The 15,513-nt window shown below is 51.6% G+C and overlaps 10 protein-coding genes across 10 annotated transcripts; 6 read left to right on the top strand and 4 right to left on the bottom strand.

The window, feature by feature from the left end:
- Positions 1–653: 653 nt before the first annotated feature.
- On the top strand, positions 654–1,501 carry P170DRAFT_422579 (uncharacterized protein; the record flags this gene model as incomplete). Its single annotated transcript, XM_024847445.1, has 3 exons — positions 654–702; positions 798–1,267; positions 1,325–1,501. 3 exons carry the CDS (start codon positions 654–656, stop codon positions 1,499–1,501), a joined length of 696 nt encoding a protein of 231 aa, XP_024706879.1.
- Positions 1,502–2,163: 662 nt separating this feature from the next.
- Positions 2,164–2,909, top strand: P170DRAFT_461781 (uncharacterized protein; the record flags this gene model as incomplete). The annotated part of the gene is made up of 3 exons (XM_024852061.1): positions 2,164–2,253; positions 2,380–2,652; positions 2,710–2,909. The coding sequence occupies 3 exons, from the start codon at positions 2,164–2,166 to the stop codon at positions 2,770–2,772; spliced, it is 426 nt and encodes a 141-aa protein (XP_024706878.1). The 3' UTR covers positions 2,773–2,909.
- A 61-nt stretch (positions 2,910–2,970) lies between these two features.
- Positions 2,971–3,804, bottom strand: P170DRAFT_461780 (uncharacterized protein; the record flags this gene model as incomplete). The annotated part of the gene is made up of 4 exons (XM_024852060.1): positions 2,971–3,267; positions 3,347–3,465; positions 3,513–3,623; positions 3,768–3,804. 4 exons carry the CDS (start codon positions 3,802–3,804, stop codon positions 2,971–2,973), a joined length of 564 nt encoding a protein of 187 aa, XP_024706877.1.
- Positions 3,805–4,467: 663 nt separating this feature from the next.
- On the top strand, positions 4,468–5,917 carry P170DRAFT_400511 (o-methyltransferase; the record flags this gene model as incomplete). The annotated part of the gene is made up of 5 exons (XM_024846331.1): positions 4,468–4,653; positions 4,717–4,840; positions 4,907–5,030; positions 5,080–5,531; positions 5,594–5,917. The coding sequence occupies 5 exons, from the start codon at positions 4,468–4,470 to the stop codon at positions 5,908–5,910; spliced, it is 1,203 nt and encodes a 400-aa protein (XP_024706876.1). The 3' UTR covers positions 5,911–5,917.
- A 159-nt stretch (positions 5,918–6,076) lies between these two features.
- Positions 6,077–7,095, bottom strand: P170DRAFT_352188 (oxidase ustYa family protein; the record flags this gene model as incomplete). Its single annotated transcript, XM_024843910.1, has 4 exons — positions 6,077–6,406; positions 6,469–6,587; positions 6,663–6,785; positions 6,840–7,095. 4 exons carry the CDS (start codon positions 7,093–7,095, stop codon positions 6,077–6,079), a joined length of 828 nt encoding a protein of 275 aa, XP_024706875.1.
- Positions 7,096–7,627: 532 nt separating this feature from the next.
- P170DRAFT_471506 (uncharacterized protein) lies at positions 7,628–7,948 on the top strand (the record flags this gene model as incomplete). The annotated part of the gene is made up of 3 exons (XM_024852847.1): positions 7,628–7,694; positions 7,749–7,823; positions 7,872–7,948. The coding sequence occupies 3 exons, from the start codon at positions 7,628–7,630 to the stop codon at positions 7,946–7,948; spliced, it is 219 nt and encodes a 72-aa protein (XP_024706874.1).
- A 212-nt stretch (positions 7,949–8,160) lies between these two features.
- Positions 8,161–9,059, top strand: P170DRAFT_506552 (uncharacterized protein; the record flags this gene model as incomplete). The annotated part of the gene is made up of 3 exons (XM_024854403.1): positions 8,161–8,368; positions 8,428–8,657; positions 8,730–9,059. The coding sequence occupies 3 exons, from the start codon at positions 8,161–8,163 to the stop codon at positions 9,057–9,059; spliced, it is 768 nt and encodes a 255-aa protein (XP_024706873.1).
- A 50-nt stretch (positions 9,060–9,109) lies between these two features.
- P170DRAFT_453242 (monocarboxylate permease-like protein) lies at positions 9,110–10,515 on the bottom strand (the record flags this gene model as incomplete). Its single annotated transcript, XM_024851350.1, has 3 exons — positions 9,110–9,864; positions 9,924–10,297; positions 10,343–10,515. 3 exons carry the CDS (start codon positions 10,513–10,515, stop codon positions 9,110–9,112), a joined length of 1,302 nt encoding a protein of 433 aa, XP_024706872.1.
- Positions 10,516–10,932: 417 nt separating this feature from the next.
- Positions 10,933–12,093, top strand: P170DRAFT_443758 (uncharacterized protein; the record flags this gene model as incomplete). Its single annotated transcript, XM_024850581.1, has 5 exons — positions 10,933–11,085; positions 11,148–11,520; positions 11,585–11,702; positions 11,775–11,959; positions 11,990–12,093. The coding sequence occupies 5 exons, from the start codon at positions 10,933–10,935 to the stop codon at positions 12,091–12,093; spliced, it is 933 nt and encodes a 310-aa protein (XP_024706871.1).
- A 699-nt stretch (positions 12,094–12,792) lies between these two features.
- Positions 12,793–14,145, bottom strand: P170DRAFT_433493 (endonuclease/exonuclease/phosphatase family protein). Its single transcript, XM_024848501.1, has one exon. It carries the CDS (start codon positions 13,951–13,953, stop codon positions 12,925–12,927), a length of 1,029 nt encoding a protein of 342 aa, XP_024706870.1. The 5' UTR covers positions 13,954–14,145; the 3' UTR covers positions 12,793–12,924.
- Positions 14,146–15,513: the final 1,368 nt, after the last annotated feature.

Below are 15,513 nucleotides of genomic sequence, written 5' to 3'. Positions count from 1 at the left end.
AAGCCCTACTACTACTACTACTACTACTACTACTACTACGTGTCGGATCAGGTACTCCGGGGTAGACTCAGAATTGCTTTAGGGATCTATTGGTTTATTTGATTCTCGAGATCACAGATAATAAGAACTGGTCTTGGAGAAAAATCCCCACAGCCAGCGCTACAAGGACTACCAATTGTGATCGTTCCCTGTGTCTTTCATATTTTCTATTGATTCAGCCCCCGGAAGTTAGGAGAGTGTCCCTATCTATAAAAAGGCTAAAATCACATAGGAAGAGGGGAACCATGCAGTTAGGATTGATGGAAGCTCGGTGATCAGTCGGATCTTTCTTGGTAGGATGACACTAATCTCAATATGGATTAGTGCATCTGGTGACAGTAGTAGATGCTGCACGCCAGCCACCTTCATCCATCACAATTCATGCATTCACTGATTTCATCCCATGTGCTTTTCTGTTTCATCTATGGCAGGTGAATTCACTAGCCAGTGAACTACCTGAGTTAGCATGCAAAATCCTGCATGAACATGAGTGGTCAACGCGCAAGGGGTATCTCAGTCGCCCAAGCGCGGTAAGCACCGTTTCTTTACAACAACAACAGGCCATATCTTCAACTCGAACCCGGTTGATCCCCATTTATGAATCTACGCCAATTATGGAGGCTGCAAGGAAGACACCCCGCCAATACATCAGGTTCCCACACTGTGTGTTGTGCGGTGAACAATTCAGTCTGATGACGAGCTTTCGCTGTGGTATGCCTGGTTCAAACCGGTTCTTTCCTTCTACTGATGCTGTGTAGTTGTCTCGGCAGATCGACACCAGGATCCCGTCCTCAATGGCCCAGCACATTTTCAAAAAAAACGTCAGGGAGTTTACCTGCCACGTCTTGATGTGGTGATTCGTGATAATCCACAACCAAGATCTGAAAATGCTCCTTCGGTCCACAATATTTGCTGGAAAGCACTTGCGGATCAACCGAGTATCGATCTGCTACGCCATCTAGGTCTCGCCATGACGCCACTGGTTTGGACCGGGCTTCCACAGAGTATCCACCAGCTCGCTCTGCCCGGCACAATCGAACCGTTGTCGTTAGAAGTCGACCGGCGCGATGGTGGAAATACTGCATTATCTGAGCTGCTGGAGAGATGTGGACGGCTCCCGGCTGAGCTTATTGCAATGATCTGGGACTTGATCCCTCCTTGTACTGTTCGCTGCTTGCTTGCGCTTTCGTCTGCCAAAAGTATCTGGTCAACCCTGCCTCTTGTTGCGGTAGTGCAACACTGTGTCTGCATGGAGATCTGTCGGTCTATTTCACCCGTGCTCTAGACGGGACGTAAATTTGCGGCATTCGCCAAGGGAACACGCTCTATGGGCATGAAAGCACCTCTTCTGTCAGCATATCGGTTCCCCAGTCTATCGTGGCCTTCATCTTTGTACTTGGAGCTTTCGGGCTTCGAAGGATCAGTTTTCTCGCTGAAGGCGAAGCCCATCCCGGGAGCATAGGGAATTCAAGAGTGAAAGGTCCTGAATTCATCGGAGTGATTGAATCTCAGGCGGAAGTTCCACTCTCTGTGGCCCTTGAATGGGATGTACGATACTCTCGTCGGGAAAGTAGAGACCTCAAGCTGATCATAACCAGGCATTCAAAATCTCCCGCGTCTCCTGTCACAACAAATCGAACTTTGGACACGATTTCCTATTGGAAACTCCGCTGCCGTTGACTCAATTGTATCCTTTCTCTGCCAAGTCCTTTCACAACTGGCCTCGACGTCTCGACTTCGCAACAAGCCCTCAGAGATTCATAGCATATATTCCGTTCCATGAGAATAACTTCAGCCTATACGGTCTCACAGCGTTTTGCTCCAAAAGAGGATTTGTGGGCTTGGGAGCTCACTTTCGTTCCTGCTCGCATTCACCCAAGTCATATTGGTATGGAAGACAAACCGGCTGTCCTGTTCATGTTCAATTTGGACATTCAGAGACCCTGAGCATGGTTTCGGTGTATTGGCACCAGAGTGATCGATTGTCGAGACCTTACCTTGCAGTATGTTGTCTTATATACGGCAGTATTCCGATACTGATTAGAAACCTAGGTCACCACAAGCAAGGAGAGAACATTGGCTCTTGGACCCCCTTTTTCGCCTAATAGTCTGATCATACAAACAATGTTTAGTTCGGCGGACGGTGAAATTTTGGGCTTATGGTATGAGAAACTTCCCAGCGTTCCGGGCCATCACTTCACTAGCCTGAGTGCTGTAAGTCGCCGGCGCAAGTCGCCTCCTGAGCCGACAGTGCCCCATAGTCATACCCCTAGGACTCCACCGCATTACTACGAACAAATTTCCCCATCCGGCTGCTTCGCTTCCTGGGTCTCTTTGCAGAATATCTCAAGCCTGAAAACATGCTACATGGGATCCCGCTGCACAGGCATGCTGATCGTACACAACGATGATACCAGGAGCGTCCTCGACCAATGGTACGAGGATACAAACGCCAAGCCTCACATAAAAGCCCTCTCCTATCAGCGCGATAATGTGCTGCGGTTCCATCTGACGCGAGACGGATATCAGTTTTTGAGTCGGGTGGAGTCTCTACCTGCGGCAAGTTCTTCTCCCGTATCGACCGGTGAAATCTTCGTGGATGTGGCGTATGGTGTGAGTGCACGAGTTACTCCCTATCTCGTATTTTTAGGCGGCTAATCGAGCGTGTAGGATGATATTATCTGGCTGTTTTCGCAATGGCACGATCGCATCTGCCGTGGGTCGGATTTGTAGGGTTTATGCCACACGAATTCGGGGGTGTCTGGAGGTCGGAAGTTTACTTCTACTCGCCTACGGCCGGAGGAATCATACTACAAAAGGGGCCTGAGCAAATGTATTAGATTTCTACCCAGCCGCACCACTTGCTAAACTGAATGAAAGATCTTTGCTCAGGTGATTCTTATCCGTCCCAACACCATATCCAAACTAAAATCACACAACTCCCACTCCGCCCTGATTCGTATCATGGCCCGAAAACCCCCTAGCATTACTCACTCTACGCCCCTCCGCCCATTCCGATAGAGCGGCATAGTCCCGACACACGCGCTCGCTGCCCCATCCAGTGACGCCGCCCAGCTTGGTATCAACAGGCTCGAGCGTGGAATCCGATGCGCAGATGAGACTTTGCCGCAGATAATCGAAGCAATGCCGCATGTGCGCAGCTATATGGTCACCCTGGCGGTCCGGCGCCCCGTGTACAGCGCTGTAGTAGTTCTGATGGATAGACCACTTGCCATATGTCAAGTTCAAGTGTCAGATGTTAGTCGCCGTTCATCGACAAGACCGCATCTATAAGTATCATTCGTACCAGACAATGCAGTTGGTGCGCCACAGATAAAGTGTAGATATTCTGGCTCCCGGGGGGATAGCGCACCGAGCTCTGGCCGACTGTTTGTTTGTTTCCGAGCACGGGATACGGGTTAATGGCTATGAACGTTTGTATGATAACAGGGAGGAGGGAATCAGGAACGTACCGGGGAGTAGCGAGTCCCATGCTGCAACTGTGGTATTGTCGGTTTGGGGATCCGCGCCGAAGGTCTTGTTGTAGAGGAAGATCTGCTTGTGGGTGGGCAGTGGGATGAGGGCTGTCGGAATCAAGTTAGTAGATTGTCTCTCTGCTATGGGGGATTGCAGCACTTGCGGTTGGAGTATGATGTGCGACAGTCACAGGGAAGAGGTTGGGTTCATGCAAGAGCGCCCATGCTGGCGGATAATGCGATGGCGAGCACCAGCAAGAGCAGATAGACCCAGGATCTCCATGCGCATGGTCTTGAATGAGACGAAGCCAGAGATAGCCGGTCGTCCGGGTTCCCAGTCAGAGGCTGGTATCGGACTTCAAACTTGAAGAGCTTCATGAGTTGAGATGGCGGGGGGATTTGCTCGATGATTTGGGTCCTAATCATGAAATCACGGCATTCAGCTATAACAAAGAAGAATGATGGACAGAATTGGCAGGGATGTCTATTTGGGACGACAATTCCTCCATCTTGGGTTGTACAAATGCGGAGACTGATGCACAGGTTGACTGGGCGTCGGAATCATCGTAGACGATCCTATTGGGCCGAATAGTAGGAAGGACAGAATGGTGTACGACTCTAATGCCCGAGTTTTGACGAGGGGAACCTGGGGCAGTGCAATATCAAAACGGAGCATGATAGGCCACCCGGAGACAAAGAGTCCCTGGGGACGTTCAAGGGCAGGGTAGCAATCATCACGATGCCGTTCAACATGGTAAGCGTATGGTCGAGCTGACCTGTGGGACATGGAATATTCCGTGTGGCACCAAAAGCGATCTTTCTTTGTTTGAATACACCGCTTTGAAGTAAGCAGGTATATATGCCAGTCTCACATGGCATTCGGAGATCCCATACGACTTCACCTTCTAATTGTTGCAATCCCGAATAGCATCTCCCTCTCCATACCTTTGCAATGGCTTCGGAAATCACAATTGACAATACCAGGCCGGCTGATTTGATAGCCAGACTACAGGACCTCGCTCCTCGGCTCGAGAATGAAGATGACTATGACGCGAAGAAGGAAGCTCTGCAGATAACCAAAGCACTCACGGCTCAGTTGGAGCAGCCAGGGAATGTAGCGGTGGATATGATATTCTCCGTATGTCCTGCGCATTCCACTCCTACCAACCTTCCACAAAGAACAGCACTGATCCTTACGGAGCCTATGATTGCTGTCACCGCGCGGACTGCGATCGATTTGAATCTCTACGAACATATCCTTCTAGAAGGGCCTGTTACGTCCGCGCGATTAGCGGTCCTGTCTGGTGCCGACGAGCTTCTGATAAGTATTACTCCCCGACAAGACAAGAAAAGTTGAATCCCGACTGCACCGCCTAATACCAAGCATCTAGTACGGATCCTGCGCGTCCTATCAGCCGTGCACTTCGTTGAAGAAGCTGCTCCCCGAACATGGAAAGCCACGCGTATCACCGCCGCCATGGCAGTGAAGGAAATCGCCGCTGGCCATCGCATGGTGTTCGTTCCCAAGATCTCTCCATGTCTGATAGTCTCTTACTCTTCCCAGCTCCCAAATGATCCTCCCCGCCGTACAAACTGCCCCAGCATTCTTCGCCGAACAGGGCTATTCCTGCCCAACCGATCCCCGAGACGGACTCCTGCAAGTTGCCCACAACGCCAAAGGATCCACCGTCTTCGAGTACATGGCCTCCCGCCCGTCCCTGCTGCGGGACTTTAACCTGTTCATGGGCAACACGATGGGCGCCCGGAAGTACTGGGTTGATTGGTACCCTGTGCAGACTCGGATTCTGGACGGGGCAGACCCCAGCGGGGCGTTGATTGTGGATGTCGGCGCTGGAAAGGGCCACGATTTGGTGGCGTTTGATGAGAAGTTCCCTGGTGCAGGTCGTCTGGTGTTGGAGGATTTAGCGGCTGTTGTGGAGGGACTGGGGGTTGAGGACTTGGATGAGAAGATTGAGAGGGTTGCGTATGACTTTTTTACAGAGCAGCCTGTTAAAGGTATTCCCTTGTTTGTGTTTTCAATGGGTTGGTGATGGTATTGATAAAGTCTCGTGATATAGGTGCAAGGGTCTACTTCTACCACCATATCCTCCACGACTGGTCCGATGAATACTGTCTCAAGATCCTCGAGAACGTCACAGCGGTCATGACGCCAGGGTATTCGAAACTTCTGGTGCATGAGATGATTGTTCCCGAGCAGGGGGCGTCTCTGTTTGAGGGGCTTTTGGATATGACCGTCATGGCTTTTAATGCAGGAATGGAACGGACCAAACAACAGTGGCGTGTGCTGCTTGAGGCAGCTGGACTTCAGGTGGTTTCGTTCTGGGATTCAATCGATGAAGGCGGGGACGGGATCATCGAGGCAATGAAGGTTTGAGTATGACTGGGTTGGGTTTGATCAGGCCAGGTAAAGGCTTATGATATGAAGTCTGGGAGTATACCTTTGCCTATAACTGACATTCCACATGCACCATGCATACATTAGTATTCCGAAAATCCTTTAAAGTCCAACCAGACCCTCCCAGATGTCCAATCCCCCTATTTCACCCCTCCCCAGTCTGCCCCGGCCTATCCAGCAAATCCACCCGAAAGAGATCAAACGCTCGTTCACCGGCCCAGCGATCCAGACGCTCCCAATCGACGCAACAGTGCAGATCGCGATCGAAATTCGTGGGGTAGAACTGTGCCGGGTCGTCATACTGTGCCGTGTTATTGATCCATCGGAAGGTCACTAGAGACAGATCCGGCTGACACATAAGAGACTCGCGAATATACTCGATACAGTGGTCGACGTGTTTGGACTCGCGGGCCATGGCGGTCTCGTCTAGGTCTGCGTGGTAGTACTCTCTGTATATCATGTGCTTGATCTTTTTCTATTCCCGAGGAGGGGGTTAGTTGACGAGGTATATTGCAGAGCAAAGACGGGGCGACATACCAGACAGTGCAGTGAATGATAGACACTCAAAGATGCAATTCCCTCAGTGTAGTCCTCGGTGTAGATTGAGGTCAAGTTTTTCTCGCGCAGGTACGCCGCTGGTACGCGTATATTGTCGTCTGAATTGCGCAGTGCAGGTTAATATACCCTATCGCTACATTCAGCATATCGGGAGGACGGTAGTGCAGCCTCACTTTTCAGAAGATCATGCCATGCATCATCCATCTCTGGGCGTGGTGGCCCGGCGAACGGATTATCTACTATCTTCGTCGGGAAGCGTCGGTACTCCCATTGCAGACCTTCTCTGGCCGGTAGTACTGACAAAGGTCAAAACCAGGCGTTTGAGAATACGCACAGAGAAGGCAACACACCTGAGGGTGAGGCGGAGTTCGTTTTCCTCTCATCTTTATCTGAGGCGCTGAAAGGAATTCCGGGGAACAGAACTGCCCAAAGAAGAAGAGAATAGGCAATTATGATGGAACCGTGAATCAGCCATGGCGTGAGCATCTCCCATGAATGTTTATTCCGCGCTTGAAAGCGCTTCAGAAATGGATTCCTCGAGCTCTCGGAGGAGGTCGATTGCTCTTCTTCCGTCCCCAAAGATGCAGGATCTTCCTTCTGTTCCATGCTCACGTTGACCTGTGACGCCGATATTCAACGGACGGCCCGTGAGATCCAACTGAGAAGAATAGCCTGTCATCCTTGTCCCCCTCTGGCCACGATCTCGACTCAGATAGACCCGCCACTTTCAGTACTTTTGGCACAAAGGCCCATTCGAGTTCAAAGAGACCGCCATGTGGTTTCACAAGGCCCCGACTGGAGATTATAAGCCCCCGGATCTGCTCGGGAGGTACAGCAAAAAGCGGGGAGATGCATCGGCTGCCCCGAATTACTGTGGCACAACCAGAAAATATAGTGGAATAGGAAGCAATAAGCGGGGAGAAGGCCATTTGACAAGCCCATTCGTCTGACTGTCGGATGGTTTGTATCATCCCGGCGTGCCGTGCATTGTCTTTCTGCGCTGCGCCGTATTGAGAGCTGAGCGCATGGTGTGGTTGCTCCAGCTCAAGCCGGCGACGACGAGAGGATATTTGACGCCTGTCGTATCCCCGGATACTCTGCCAGATACAGAGGTCACTAGCCTTGCGCACATCCAACGATGAAGGGCTACATGGCTTTGGCAGTGGTCGTCATTGCCAGTATCGTGGGTGCCGTCCCTTTGCCCCGTATGGCCACCGTATCATATCGTCGGGGTAGAGCCTGAACTGACTCGGGTATAGGCGGTCCTGTTGATGACGACGAGGCCGTGGTCTATCCGGCCAGAGTTGATCAGTCTTGGGTTGATGTTGAAATCCGTAAGTAGGATTCAACCTGGCAGGGGATGTCGAATCTAACAGTGGTAGGGTCTCCTCCGGATGCCGACGACGCTGTTGTTTACCCTGCTAGAGTGGATCAATCCTGGGTCGATGCGAAGGTGTAGGCGCCGGAGTGAATGGTCTGCCATATGTAGCATGAAATATTGTCTGGTTCGACTAGTATCCTTCAGAGAATTCATATATAAAGGCCACTCTTCATCGTGTAGATGCCAGCTGTCTGACCCGACTTCGTGATAAAGCAACGTCCCAGGGATACCACTATTGAAGTAGAAGCTCGATCCGCAAGAAACGATCAGAAGAAAAGTCCTTCTTGATAATGCCAATCTATCGTCTCCTCCGTCGCGATCCCACTGAGATTGAGAACGAGAGTGACAACCAACAAAGACAGTCTGACAACCCAAGGGCAAGAGTCATAATCATCCTGTGCAGCATAATTGCCGCGCTGCTCTGTCTCAACGGGCTTCTTTTTCTTTACTTCTCCCGGAGATCTGGATCACATAATAGCAGCTGTCGGTCATCCTATGGTACGACTATCTGCCCATTGCGCAGCCACGCTCTCTCCTCCACCACTGACATCCCACAGCGCATCTTGAACGCAACCTCTCGATCCAAATCTACCAGTCCACCCCGTACGTCTCCGACAACCTCAGCTCCGTCGCCCACCTCTGGGAGTCCCTCAGCGGCGACCCGGGCGTCGTTGCTCTCCCGCAGGCCTTCGTATCGGAAACGCATCTGCCGCGTGCCATGCGTTTCCCATGGGACCATGACAAAGGCGTGTATCTGCTGCAGGGGTTTCACAATCTGCACTGCTTAGTTCGTTTCCCCCTTTTGCCTTTTCCCTTTTTCTTTTTCTTTTTCTCCCCGTTAACGCTAGACCCATCATAGCGAACCCTCTTCCGATACGCCTGGACCTCAGAACAACGCCTCCCCCAACGTATCGCCTTCAGCCACATCCTGCACTGCCTGGACCAGCTGCGCCAGGACGTCCTCTGTAATGCGGACGACACGCCGCGATACGCAGGCTTCCAGAGCCCGCCGGGGACAGGGGCGGGCCAGGTGCGACTATGCAGGGACTGGGAGCAGCTGGAGCGATGGGCGGTGGAACGAAGCGCGTGCTTTCGCCACGAGGACGAGACGCCGGGGAGGTTGGTTGATCGGTTTAAGTTCTGTCCGGGGGGCGAGGGGCTCTGGTCTACGCGCGGGGACGCGGATTGACCTCTGTATGCAATGATGCAATGCATGACTATGGCTACCTGGTCTACTAGCTAGATCACTTTCTTGAACCCAGGCCCGATTTTACACACTCTGCTGGCGGTCATGCTAATGAAGGACGCTGTAAGTAGCGCTCCACACCATGTAATCAGCCCCGTCCACCCGCCTCGTCCGTTCACGATTGCTCCTGCGATCGGGTTGCTTCCTAGCACGCCGCATCCGACAACAGCCAAGGTCATTCCCAGTCGGGCGCCGATCTTGCTCCTGTCCGCTGAGAGACTCACCACACCTGCAGCTGGGAGGCCCATGAATGCCCCGGCGCAGATTCCATAGATGACGGAGTAGACCACGAGGCCGGGGGCGTTCTCGATTGCGAGGAGGGAGAACGTGAGAACCGCGCCCACCAGCGCGACGAGGGTTTGGACATTAATCGACCCGATCCGGTCAGCGTAGAAGGGAATAACCACACGACCGAGGAGGGAGCTCGCGTTGATGATCACGAGCAGGTAGGTCGCTAGGACCGGCGAGATGCTGGTTTCTTGGCGGGCGTAGAGTTCGATGTAGTAGAAGATGATGTAGAAGCCCATGAACCCGAATATCAGACCGAGATTGAACAGTAGGTACGGCGCGTCCGTGAACGTGGTTCGATCGAGCAGATTGTATTGCCGGGTCGGGGGAGATTTGGACTTCATCAAACACACGGGGAAGAGGGAGGTCGCTAGGACGATGAACCCGATCACTCGAGTGGCCCAGCCGAAGCCGATCCGGGGCTGGAGACGCGCGAAGATAATCGGGTATATCACGCCACCTAAAGGATGATCGTTAGAGATCTTGAGATGAGGGCTACCGCCGACCTCTGCGCCATACCGATCGCACTCCCCGCTGAGGACACGCCCATTGCCAGCGCGGTATTCCGGTGAAAGTACTGCGAGACCACCGCCGGAGCAGGCACGTAAAGGCAACCAAAGCCCAGACCCATCGTGAGGGCCTGCGCGAGAAAGACCTGCCAGTACTGAGAGCAGAGACTGGTCATGAACATCCCGAGGATCGCCAGCAGGGATCCGAGGATGAGTAAAGAGCGTAGAAAGCCTGCGTCGACGACGGGCCCCACGAAGGCGGACAGGATAAACATGAGAAACGCCTGGGTCGATCCAATCCACGATATGTCGGACGGGGACTTTGCGCTCAGCAGATCGAGTTCGTAGAAGGTTTGGAACGCTCCGAAGGCATTCATGAGTCCCCTGCCGATGGTTAGTTACAGCCTGATGGGGGATTGAAGCTGCTACCAGGTGTTGAGATTCAGGCAAAAGGCTCCCAAGGCCTGCAGCCAGGCGAAATAATCCTCGACAGGGGGCGACGGAGATGGCGATTCAACGTTGGCTTTTTCGGTTCCTGTTCCGCCATTCTCGTCAGGTTTGACAGACACGGGCTCTGGTGTTTCAGAAGTGATCTGCTCCATAAGCACAATTTGCTATGCAATACTGAAGAGTGAGAAGGGTTGCAGGGGAAAGGAAAAGGGGAGAGGGGCAACTGGAAGAAAGTAAGTGGCCCAGATTGAGGGTGTGGCCCTGAGACACCTTAGAGGTCCTTTGTGCTGCTGAGGTTACACCATTTCTCACCCTCATCAGACGGGACCAGCTCAGGATAATAAATAATATCGAATAAGCCCATTGTGATCGCTTTACCTCTGGCTCATGGTACAAATATCCAAGGCCTCCCAAAGCCGTTCAATGGCAGTCTCGATCCTGGATGCCTCGCAAGCTCTACCGCTGTACATTATTTGCTGAATATAATCTCCAAAACAAGCCAGAGCCCTTATTTCTCTCGATTGAGTCTACTCTGGTTCTTTTTTCTTGTTGAACGCTCAGTCGCCTACATGGCCAGCTCTAGAAACCTAGGAACTGCCGTGTTGGCTGTTGCTTGGACATTCAATGGACTCGCCACGATGGTCATTGCAGTCAGATATTACGTCCGATCAAAGATCATTAAAAAGCTCACGGTGGACGACGGACTAATTTTGTTCGCCCTAGTAAGTGCAGGCATGGCCAGGCCCGGTGGATATTAACCTCCAGCTGACCAAGGATCACCCAGGGTCTGGGACTGGGGAATTCGATTTGTTTGACAATATCCGCTAGTCATGGTCTGGGATCCCATGTGAATGAACTATACGCAGACCAAATCATGTACTCGATCAAATGGGTATACATCTGCGAGTTCTTCTCCATTCTCTCGCCGTGCATCGGTCGCATAGCGTACGCATTCCTGCTGCTGAGCCTTGTTCCGCCAATTCCATGGCGCTCTCGTCTGCTCTGGAGCATCATCTGTCTTCAGTTCGTGATCGACTGTGGGACCGTGGTTGTCAGTTTCGCACAATGTACGCCGATGAGGAGGTATTGGGACCACAGCGTGCCGGGCAGCTGCTGGCCGCCTAACGTGCAGCGGAATACAGGATACTTCCAGAGTTGTAAGTCATCCATTTATCCACAGACCTGCCCAGCTGAACTGCGGGAGAATTGACGAAACCGAAGCTGTATGCTGTGCTGTTGATTTCGTTCTCGCGATCTTTCCCGCCAGCATGTTCTGGAAGCTGAACATGGAATGGAAGAAGAAATTCTCGCTCTCGTTCCTGATGGGCCTGGGCATCTTGTGAGTGCGATCAGTTGCCAGTATTCGCGAAACGGTTCTCAACTCTTCACTAATCAATGGATTGCATCCAAGTGCGATGATTGCATCCGTCGTGAAAACCATCCAGCTCAGAGCAATCGCCGTGACAGACGATCAGACACACGCCATGGCCAATCTGGCCATCTGGTGGACACTGGAAGCGTACCTAGTTATTCTCGCCGCCTCTATTCCCACATTGCGCCCGATCGTCACAGCACCGCGCCATGCATCGAGCGTCGGTGACAACGCAGGGCCATGTGCCTCGAAAGGGCTACATGCAGTGGGTAGCTCGTTCCTTCCGCGGGGCCACAACGCAGGCCTTGATAGTATAAGTGAATTCCAGCTTTTGGATAGGGATCATCGCAGGCCGTGAAATGAGTTGTGCGTCTGTTGCGAAGGCAGCCAGCCGAAAGAAGGCATAAGTCAAAGCAGGAGGATGACAGCTGTGACGAGATGATTGATCTGACTATCCAAGCACTAGAGCGACAACCGATGGACACCATTCTGCGGGTCACTTCTTAATTGACACTGTTGTTGTCGTTGTCGTCAGAGCCGTCAATGTCAATCCAGGCTCCTTGCTTTCTAATCCAAGCTATCATGGGTAAAGCTATCTAGAAAGGGCTTTCATCCAGCATCCGAGGTATTATATCATCTTGTAAAGGATTCAGAACGGAAATAAGAAGGCGGAATAATTGATCCATGGTCGACTGCTGACCTGCAGGTGACTCTTTTGTTGTGTCCATGATATTCGTGGTTCTCGCTTTCAATGCAAATCTGCTTAAGAGAATCACGAACCAGATCAGGGAGGATTTTGGAAAGAAAATGCAGGTGGCAAGACGGATGATAAAGCTCATGAAAGTCCAGCCAATCGAAGCATCTTTGAGATATCCAATCTCAAAGAGAGGTGGGGTGGAAGAAGAAGTCATCCAACAGCGATGGAAATAAGTCCGCGAAATGATCCGAATATGCGCTGTGAAAGCAGATGTTTGACTACTTGGGTGGTGCTGATGGCTTGGGTATACCAGTTTGAATTTGTGGATCATCTATTGTAGTATCTTTCAGTATATCATACTCTCGGTCTCCTTTCTGAACTATATGGCAGACTTTCCCCTTGCACCTCCTGTTACTTGTGACCATCACCGATGATACACATGCTCCATTTCGACTCGGAGAAATCCTCGATCACTTCACATCTATTCTACACCTACAAACGAAGCTCACTCTTCAGATCAAACACCACCTTCACCCCCAAATGATCCGTAACCCACGCCCTCTCAAACCCAAGCCCCAACAACCGATCCCTCGCCTCCCTCTCCTCCTCAGGAACCACCACACCCGCCCCAACCCTCTCAAAACTCCGCACCTTCAACCCCCCGCAATAAAACGCCTTATCCATCCGCGAACACCCGAACTTCTGCCTCTGCTCCGGCAACGCCTGCTGTCCCCACGTATACCCCTCGTCTGCATTCTCCTGCCCCCCAAGCTCCAAATACGCATCTTTAAGACCATTATCCGCATGCAGAGACAAATCGGACGGCTGGATTGCGTTAAAATCACCCATCACCACAGCCCCAATGATCCCGTCTCCACGCATCTGCCTCGCAATCACCCCCATCTGAGCCGGTCGCAGCGGCGGCTCCATAGCTAGTGATTCTAGATGCGTGTTACATAGACGGAGTTTCTTGCCTGAGCCAGTGCCGAGGTTAATCTCGACGAAGAGAGCGTCGCGTTCCATTTTGGTCTGGGCGTAATGCACGCGGAAGCAGGAGGTGATGGCTACGCGTTTGTCGACGAGTGTTAGGGTCCCGTAGAGTCCGGATCCCCAGTTCGAGGTGTCGATGTCTGTCATGTGGAATGTTTCGCGGATCCAGGGGTTCTGGCTGATGGTGAGGAGGTCGGAGGCTAGACATTCTTGCAGCTGGATTATGGTTGCTGTGTTTTCTGGGTCTGATGTCTGGTTCGTGAGATGCTGCAGATGAGATAAGGCGGTGGTCATTCTGAGTTCTGGAAACGGGAGCATGAAGTCGATGTTCCAGCTGTAGAGGGCTAGACTGGTAATATCCCTGGAATTGACAGAGGAGATTCTAGGCTCTGAGGCGTGCCATTGTTTGGATCCGTCGGACCAGGAATAGTATGCCTGAGGCCATGGGACATCTAGACTCCAGGGGACGGAGTCGGGTTGTTTCTTGAGGGCCGCGGCTTGCTGGAGGGCTTTTTGGAAGAGGTGGTCCATTTGGTACGTCGGGTTTGGTTTCTTTGTTGTGTGGGATGCGATGTTGAAGTCTGAGTATCTGTCCCGTGGATGTAGGAAGTCTAAGGCCGAACCCCACTTTGAGTCGGAGTGAGGGCATGTCACGGGACCAGAGCTTCCATCGCATATCCTGTCTTATTGACACGAGTGATTTTATCATTCAGATTGGATTCATGGATAGAAATACTTGTGTAGATGTATATTTCTAAGTAGTCGCATGCACGGCCTGAGGCGTGGCACGTGGATGCCCGTTTGCCGAGGCAGCCGTAAGGATCTACACCTCTAGAAATGGATCGGTTCATCATGTATTTGAAGCTATTCAAAGCAATATATTGGGTCTATCTTATCATGGATTCGATATTGATGGCGTGACATTTTTTATTTTCACCAATGCGTCATTTGGGTCTCAATATTCGGGAGACACAGAGGGACAATAGAGTGGGCCTAACGGGTGGGAAATATATTTAACTCCACCCAGGGCTGCCAGCTCATTTCGGGCTAATTGGCATCTGCAATGGCAATTTCGATGAATCAGGAGATTAATATTATATTTATATCTCTGAGCAGAGGAATTATCACCGAGACAATAACTTCATACTCCGTAGTGTCGGTGACGGTTATTCCATTGTGTCTGCCTCAGGCTCAAGCTGACAAAGATTGTGGCAGTGCAATGAGGCTCGCAGGCAGAAATTTCATTCTCGTGCATTTACGAAAACCGTTGCTAATTTTAAATCGGGTTCGAATTTAACCCTACCGGATGGATCTACTGCACTCCAGTCGTATCCGTACAGAGAATGGAGCAGCTGAGCATCTTGCATTACAGTTCTCGCCATTCAGGGTCTGGTGGAGCTGTTCGGTGGACAAGACGTTGACGAGACGGTGAGCGTACGAAGCAGCCAATAACCGCGCGGGATCTCCTGCGGTCTGGAATGTTTCGAGAGCCTTTGGGTCTGGAGGCGAAGGAAGCCGACCGGTCGTTAGGTCTTACGTCGGGGCGTGGCTGTGGGGGCACGAACTGCAGTACGCAGTCGGTATGTTATTCGATTGAGTATTCTGCAGAGGACTGAGAGAATCAATTCATCATAATAGATGGAGTTGATCATTCGAGCTGCAGGCCATGACGTGCAGACTCGGCGGCGGTCGGATGATTGGTGAACCACTCAGGAATTGGCCGGAAAAGGCAACCTGATTCTATTACCTAGAGGATTAGTGCGTCCACTTGGATGAAGTGTTGTGTTACTATGCGGATATTAGCATTTAGCATACTGGCGATATTCGAGAATTGCCCTGCCTGACAGGCAACGGGAATCTATATCCTAGAATTAAGAAAAGTCAAATAGCCGGAAGAATTGAGAATTAAGATATTCAAGAGTCTGTAAGACACTGACTGAAACTATTGCCAGGACAGTTCGGCCGTTTCAAAAGCTGCGAAAAGGGGACTCGACGATCGGTCTGTGCAGCAGCCCCTAATCTCTAGTCCGCAATCATAATTTTCGTGAGATTCGCCCCTGAAATGAGAGGATCAGAAAAATCAAAACACGA

This window comes from Aspergillus steynii (genome assembly GCF_002849105.1).
Source record: "Aspergillus steynii IBT 23096 chromosome Unknown P170scaffold_2, whole genome shotgun sequence".
In the NCBI taxonomy this organism is placed as follows: Eukaryota; Fungi; Ascomycota; class Eurotiomycetes; order Eurotiales; family Aspergillaceae; genus Aspergillus; species Aspergillus steynii.
The sequence above is the reverse complement of the archived record's forward strand: the minus strand, read 5'-3'. Positions and strand labels throughout refer to the sequence as shown.

Coding starts and splice junctions, on each gene's coding strand:
- P170DRAFT_433493 (XM_024848501.1), bottom strand. CDS start 13,953: ATGGACCACCTCTTCCAAAAAGCCCTCCAGCAAGCCGCGGCCCTCAAG.